The sequence below is a fragment of the Ictalurus furcatus genome, chromosome 25 (assembly GCF_023375685.1).
Source record: "Ictalurus furcatus strain D&B chromosome 25, Billie_1.0, whole genome shotgun sequence".
NCBI lineage: Eukaryota > Metazoa > Chordata > Actinopteri > Siluriformes > Ictaluridae > Ictalurus > Ictalurus furcatus.
The window spans coordinates 12,208,608-12,216,781 of record NC_071279.1 but is presented as its reverse complement, the minus strand read 5'-3'; the positions used below and the strand labels follow the sequence as shown (position 1 = coordinate 12,216,781).

The 8,174-nt window shown below is 40.2% G+C and overlaps 1 protein-coding gene across 1 annotated transcript; it reads left to right on the top strand.

Moving 5' to 3' along the window:
* Positions 1-4,915: 4,915 nt before the first annotated feature.
* gsx2 (GS homeobox 2) lies at positions 4,916-6,326 on the top strand. Its single transcript, XM_053614382.1, has 2 exons — positions 4,916-5,582; positions 5,986-6,326. The coding sequence occupies exons 1-2, from the start codon at positions 5,219-5,221 to the stop codon at positions 6,324-6,326; spliced, it is 705 nt and encodes a 234-aa protein (XP_053470357.1). The 5' UTR covers positions 4,916-5,218.
* Positions 6,327-8,174: the final 1,848 nt, after the last annotated feature.

Below are 8,174 nucleotides of genomic sequence, written 5' to 3'. Positions count from 1 at the left end.
CTGATTTCTTTGTAGCTCAGACTGTAAAATAACACCGCCTGTAAGTGAAACACCCCCTAGATTTTGTGTGCATGTGAAATGGGGTAGCAGTGTAATAAAGTAATACAGTGATCGAGGTTGATTATATTTTCAATGACTGATTTTCAGAATGCCCTGGAATGGAAATAAATAGCCTAAGCTACAGAAAGTGCAGCTGTTTACATGCTTGCTATTAGACAGATGCAAGATTTTCGGTTTAATAATGATCAAAACAAAACACAAAAGGACACTGTGAACATGTGGTAATGTAACAGAACTAGAAAACAAACACGAAACAAACATAAATGACAGGCAAGCATGACATGACAACATTAGAGAACCAAAGCAAGAGTACAAACCATGAAGTAAAGAGTATGCTCATGAACCTCAGACGTGAATCAGGTGCAGATGGTCATATGACAGTGATGCAGTGGGGTGCAGTGGCTGCTGGGAATCGTAGTCCTGAGCTATAAGTCCTGAATATCCATAACAGCTATTCGGATGAAACATAGCATGATTATGGACTTGAAACACGACTTTAAAAAAAAAAAAAGCAATCACTGATGGTGTTTATGCATTTCCTGCTAATAATGAGACCTCTATTAGGTTCAACCAGAGAGGTTGCATTATCGTAACCTTGAGTTACAGATAGGTAGTAGATACATATTTAGTATTGTCATTCAGTATCGTGACCAGCTGTCCCTGATGGTTTGATTTCAAATTGTTAAATTGAGAAAATGTTTCCTTCGGTTAATATAATTGTTGCTGTTGTAACCACTGGATATACACATATGATTAAAACAAAATGTGTATATTTCTTCTGGTTGAAACATTTTACTGCGTTCTTAAAAATAAAGGTTTTTCAGTGGTTCTTTACAAAACCATAGATTCTGCAAAGATCCTTCTTCTGGTCAAAAAACATTTTTCTTTGTACAGAGTTCTTGAGTTGAGCTATATGGTTCTTTGGAGATGAAAGAAGTTCTTTATGCTTCATTATAGGTTCTTCGGAGCAGTGTATTGGTTCTTCAACATATCATCAATTAACAAGTTAAAGTGAGCTCAAGTAAGGTTCTTTGTGGGACTGGAATATTGTTCTCCTGACATCACTCTTACGAATCTTACCTTGGTTCCTTAAAGCACTAACTAAGGGTTTTGTAGATAACATATAATATCATGGTTCCTTGTGGCACTGCTAGAAAGAACCATTTGTGGGTTCTTTAAAGCACCAGTAAATAGATGGTTCTCGGGAAGAGTTAAAGGTTCTTCGTGTAACTTAAAAGGGTTCTCTTACAGTAATTGTAACCTTTATTTTTAAGCATGCGTATCGTATAGATTTACTCATATACCCATGCTAATTAATACTATTTTATGTTATTTGTATGACAAAATTGAGGAATACTTAAGGAACATTGAAAGTTTTTCCCACTCAATTATCCTTGCTAATTTAGGCTTTTGATACAGAACCAGCTCATTTTAAAAGCTTGTTTTAATCACATTTGAAAATTTCTTAGAATAAAATATTTCATTCTACCTTACAGGAAGTAGTGCTCCCCACCTCCTAAATGTCAACTTAACATCTGACGTCTTCAATAAAATGACTTTGACACCCTACATAGTGGATTATGGGTTCCAATAAGGCAACATTTGGGACTGAACCACAGGTTGGTAAACCGGACAGAAGAGTCCCAGTGCCCTCACTCAGCAGTTGGGTTTGGCTTCCAAAAATGCCAGTGTGTAGCTTGGACTCTTTTGCATAAAAATTGAATCATTCATTAAGACATAAATTAGATTTTGACACACACGGGGCACCCCCAAACCCCCACCTACCCCCTCTACTCGATCTGAAACGATGAAGTGAAGTGTAGCCATTGCAGCTGCTATTCACACGCAGGAGATAATTGGCAATGAAAAGTCAGTGCGCGCCATTGCGCTGTCCGTGGGATCATTGTTCATTTTCCCCCATTGCCTATTGAGCACTACACTGAAAACCTGAGTGTTTCCTTTCAGTTTTCGGTATTCACTGCGTGTTGCCTGGTTACTCGGGACGGGGGGAAATACTGGCCCCATTAATCACAATGCAACTTTTTCTTAAGGAGGCGTTGATACACGTTAACGACGCTCCACGCACAAAGCAGTGATGGACTTCTTCATGTCCTACGGGAAGTGTATGAAACTGCTAGGCTATGAATGCTGCAATCCTGTTGCTGACTGCCACACTGTCTTGCATTTCGCCTATAGGCTGGTCAAGTATGTTGTACCTCGTGCCTTGTGCTTGGTGTTATTCTTCTGATCTGTTTATGCAGCATATTGTCGGGTGTCTATATCTATGCTGTTTATCAGCACCTGAGCTGGACAAAAACATTTATTTGAAGTGAAGCTTACATATGTGTACATAGCCTGGTATGTATGAATTAGCCGACATATGTGTGCATTTATCTGCTTTAAATGATTTTTAAATTAATCATCACATAAAAAACAAAGAGTAAAAAATTAATATTGTACCCGCACATAAGCAATGTATGCCGCATTTTTTTTACAGACTTGCCCATTTTGCAAGGCTGCCCAGCTCTTTTTAAGTCTTTTAAGGCTCTCCGACTAGGAGAACGCAGGAGTCCTGCCACCCAGAGCAGACTAAAAAAGACCCGAACGGCTTCCCCTTAAAAGGACTTGTTTTCCTCTTGAATTATGAAAGTAACAGAGAGGTAACAGGGAGCGCGCGGTACCCGGCAGCTTAAATCCCCTTAAACCCTTCCACGTGGCCCGACTTGTCTCGGCAATTATAGAGCTCATTACAGACTCATAAAGGATCTAGTCTGGAGGATTACTGCACAGACAATGACATTTTTTTCGGAAAGAATTAACGGGGGAAAAAATATAACGCTGAAGCCGGAACGGTGATGTGGACACGCGCTGCGCATCCATTTACCCATTCTCTCTCTCTCGCTCTCTCTCTCTCTCTCTCTCTCATATGACTGTATATAGTACACATGAATGGAAAGTAGTAATTGATCAGGAGTAATCAAATAGTCTATCTATCTATCTATCTATCTATCTATCTGTCTGTCTATCTGTCTGTCTGTCTGTCTGTCTGTCTCTCTATCTATCTATCTATATCTCATGACTGTATGTAGTACACGGGAATAAAAAGTATAGTTGATCATGAGAAATAAAATAGTATATCTATCTATCTATCTATCTATCTATCTATCTATCTATCTATCTATCTATCTATCTGTCTGCCTGTCTGTCTGTTATCTATCTATCTTTCATAACTGTATGTAGTACGCATGAATAGAAAGTAACAGTTGATCAGGAGTAATAAAATGCTCATGCTCTCTCTCTCTCTCTCTCTCTCTCTCTCTCTCTCTCTCTCTTTCTATCTCATGTTATTACGCCGTGTTCACTCCATTACAACAATTACATCCCGCTTGACAGATGTATTCGTTTCTTCCTCAGCGCCAGAGCCATTTTAAGGTCTTATTCTCCAGTGTTGAAGAACGAGGCCTCTGCTGATTCCAGCAATTAAATACATATGAGAACAGGCTCCCCTGCGTTAAATTACCCGAAAATACCGACATGAAACCGCCGTTATTAGGCAGTTTAACCCCTGTCCTCAATTAGCCTACTGTAAGTCCGTATTTACTCACCCCTCAGTATCCTTAAAAGCATCTTGAATTATGGCTATGTTGGCCATGATTTACATTTCAGCCAAACAATTTAGACCAAGGCCTGTAATCTGTGCTGCAGGATTAATGGCGTAATTAATGGTAATTATGTTGATGCATGCATGGTCTCGACTGTTTTTTTTTTTTTTTTTTTTTTTCAGTCTTTTCTGGTTCCATCTTTTGCTTTTATATAAATAAAAAATAAACATAATATAACGTGCACTTTTTATAACTTACAATTGTCCACTGTATGCCTGTTTTCAAAATACCCAGTATTTCTTATCTTCATATTAAATATTGCAATATTATCATTTTTATGTTGATGGCCGGTATGTATACACAGACGTGAATACAAATAAGAGACTGGAGTAATGTCACAGGACCTAATGTCACTATTCAGACTGAACATATTCTCTGCAAGATTAATCATTATCATTTATATAATAATAATAATAATAATAATAATAATAATAATAATAATAATAATAATAAGAAGAAGAAGAAGAAGAAGAAGAATTTCAACGTGCAAGGAGTTTCCTGTTGTGAAAACTTTATTATTATTATTATTAGTAGTAGTAGTAGTAGTAGTAGTAGTAATAGTAGTAGTAGTAGTAGTAGTAGTAGGCTAGTAGTATTAGTATTAGTATTATTGTTGCCATTATTATTAATAATGGTAATCATCATCATCATCGAAAATGTAAAAGCTGGCTGCTCAGGTCTCGCGAGAGTGACGTACACCGAAAAGGGCTTGAGCGCACACATGAAAGTGAAAACTCAACCCGCTCCTGACCTGCCTGGAGATCAAACCGGCTAATTATTGTCACAAGTTGAGGGATTAGCGCATTTCTGGAATAGCTGTCTGTTTGTCCGGCTCTAATACCTCGACAATAAACGCTTTCTAATTGAATCCTAATCGCTATCAAATTGCACGCACCCACACTCGACTGCGTTTTATACACCGTTAATCCCTAGACAGGACCATTTTCTGACCTGAGCCTTGATTAAGAGCCATGAAGTGTGTGTATGCCACACGATTTAATGCTTTAAATCATCTGTTAAATGCCCTCTCAGAATTAAGCTGGACAGACAACCAGGTTATGTCAAGCATCTCAATCATAGATAGATAGATAGATAGATAGATAGATAGATAGATGTAGGGTCAATGGCATTACACTGCGTCATTCTTGGCATTTCAGTAAATTGTGTTGCCAGTAACCCTCATTAATATGGGAAACTGTGGCGCTCCTGTTCCTGCGTGAAAAGGCATGAAGCAAGAAGTAACACGACTGGATGGCCAGGGTTCTGATTGGTAGTGCGCTCGGGCATCACGTGTCTCGGGTCACGGGAGAGACTAAAGCCCCTATGCTGGGAGTCGCACGTGGGTGACGTTAGGGCCGGCCCTCTCCAGGCTCCCTTTTGTTGAACCATCAAACATAAGCTCCTTCTCAGCTCCCGAGGGCTTCAGAAGACAGGAAAGAGCACAGAATATTCTTCACATCGGCTGTAATCCTGGGTTGGCATCATCACAAGAAGCCATGTCCAGGTCTTTCTATGTCGACTCACTCATCATCAAGGACTCGGCCAGACCCGCGCCTCTGGGCGAGCACACGGCGCAGGACTTCTTCATCCCCATCGGCATGCACGCACCGGGTGTGATGGGTGTCCCTGCGGCCGCATGTCCGTCACGGAAAAGCGGAGCCTTCTGCGTGTGTCCGCTCTGCGTCGCCTCGCATGTGCACTCGCCCCGGGCTGGCCTGCCTCTGCTGAAGGCTCCAGGATTCCCGAGCGGAGATGCACCATACTGCCAAAGGCTCGCACAGCAACACAACACCGCGCCCGTCTGCACGCCCCCCGCTTACAGCGTCACTGACCCACGGAGATACCACTGCCTCTCCATAGGTAAGGCGGAGCAAGTGCTCTTTAACACACCTGCTTCTACCTGACCTCCCTATCCACTGCAACCCCATAGCTATCCTCTACAACTATTTCTGGAGGTTTTTTCCTTTGTTATTATTGTTAGCAGTTTTTGCTTTCTAAAACAATTCTACTTTAAACCCCTAGAATAACACACTAAACCCTTTAAGGTGCCAAATGAAATGTAATGTTTCTACCACACTGATATGACTCTTGTGTTTTTATTCTTCCTCTAAGTGTGCTCCTTAATGTAGTGTGCGCACTTAATCAAATACGAGCTATTCGTTAAGCTCAATATTATGTTGTTTTACATAAAAGACCTACATAAATCACGATTATCCACTGCTCAAATTAACAAGTTACACAACCTTACTTCTGTTACCTGCAGGTGCGTCGGATAACGGCCACGTTCAGAACGGAAAGCGCATGCGCACGGCCTTCACCAGCACGCAGCTTCTCGAGCTCGAGCGCGAGTTCTCCTCTAACATGTACCTGTCGCGCCTGCGCAGGATTGAGATCGCCACGTACCTCAACCTGTCGGAGAAGCAGGTGAAGATCTGGTTCCAAAACCGGCGCGTCAAGCACAAGAAGGAGGGCAAAGGCGCGCAGCGAAGCGCGCATGCAGGGTGCAAGTGCTCTGGGAACCACGCACCCTACCCGCGATCAGAGGACGAGGAGTCCCTCTCACCTGCCTCAGCCACCGAGGAGAAAGAGAGTTCGCCCATTTAACAGAGAAATACAGAGACACATAAAGACTCGATGATCTGAAGTCTCAGATCTAAGATCTAGGACTATTCACTCTAACTAGCACTTAGTCTTCCGTACGCACGGACCCTTGGACGTCTCCGAAAACAAGTAGATTCAGCAAATTGGACGTTTATCGTCTTATTCTCTTTACCCGTCACTCTTTCAAAAAAAAAAATATCACCAAAGTCACCAGGGTTGCGTTTACATGCATTTGCATTTATTTGTATTCGTGTCCATCTGTGCTTAAACAGTGTATGTTTGCTTTATCCCTGAGGATTTTGCTGTTTGGTGTTACAACAAAAAAAGTGTGGTGTTTGGTGTTACAACAAAAGTGACGTCTGCGTCTTTTCTACCTAAAACAAGTTTACAGTACATAACCAGTGTGCTTGAAATGATCAAATGTTTGGCGCATTTGCGTAGAAAACTGTTGCGCAGTGTAAATAAACGGGTGGTAAATGCTTGTGTTAGATATGTCCCAAACTGTGATTTTTCTCCTCACCCAAATTTTATGTTTATAATAAGCAAAAAAAAATGTATATGTGTATATTTGTATTTATTTAAATAAATAAATAAATAAATAAATAAAGCACGGAACTGGCGTAATTGCGCGCGACGTCCGTTTTTCTCTCTGAGTTTTGGATGCCTGACGTGTATATCCTTAATATCGTTATATCGGTATATAATTAATATCGTTTTGTTTCTCTGATGCAGAAGTATGAACATCTTATTGGCTTCTACAGTATTTCATAAATAATGTAGGCCATGAGTGACATACTAGGTTGGAGAGAAATGAAAGAGTCTCTCTCTTTCTTCTCTCTCTCTCTTTGGAGAGTCTCTCTCTCTTTAACACGCAGGCGCAGATTTGATTTGGACCTGTAGCTAATGATAGACTCATTTACATTATTAGATGCCCTGAATTAATATAATAGATTATTGAGGTATTATTTGGATATGTAAGGGTTCTTATCTTTCCAAAGGGACTCTACTTGTAACATGGAACCCTGTCTGATAGGGAACCACACTGTTGTATATCTTCTACACAGAACATTTAAGGGTTCATCTAGAGGGAGAGACCAAGGATTGTATATAGGCTTGCACTGTGATAAATCAGGACAACACTTCTGAAGAACAGTCAGTGAAATAAAATTAAAAAGTGGCCTGCTCTAAAAACTAGCACACATATGATGGGCTTAAGTGAAGTTTAATTATAACTGACAAAAAAAAAAGAAAAGAAAAGAAAATTCCGCAGGAAAAAACAACAACATTGATTGGAAATGCAAGTACTATTTCCATAAGAAATAAAATAAAATAAAATCAAATAAAATATGAACAAATACAAGGTACGCTGAGTTTTTCATATCACAAGTTATATCTATACAGATTCATATGTGTGTTGTGGCCTTTTAAAGCCCATTGAATCACTAAACATACTGATGTGGGAAACGAATAACCCACTGAATCTAGGCATATTTTTTTTAGATCAGATATTATATCAAATATGCAAGTAACTGCTGTTTTTTATCCATTAAAAATGGAATCCATTAAAAATAATTAATAGTAGCAGGCAAATGTGGGCTTTTCATCTAACTAAAAGAGGATAGAGGTTTTTTTTTTTCACCAGTCTTATTTGATAGTGTGTGGGCTCAGTCTGTGTATTCATTTAAATCTTATGCGCTGCCACGGCTTTTCCTGTCCTAATGGCGCACCATGTAGGCTCAAACAGTTCCTGTTTCATGAGCACAAAAGGCTCCTAGAAGTTTCTCTCCCAGAGTCCAGGTGATTTTGTCTATAATAGAGCCCCTGATCTCCGAACCCCCACCCCACCCCACC

Bases quoted from the DNA above. Each gene is read 5' to 3' on its own strand.
- gsx2 (XM_053614382.1), top strand. From the start codon at position 5,219: ATGTCCAGGTCTTTCTATGTCGACTCACTCATCATCAAGGACTCGGCC. The intron at 5,583-5,985 runs GTAAGGCGGAGC...TGTTACCTGCAG, and splicing joins ATACCACTGCCTCTCCATAG to GTGCGTCGGATAACGGCCAC.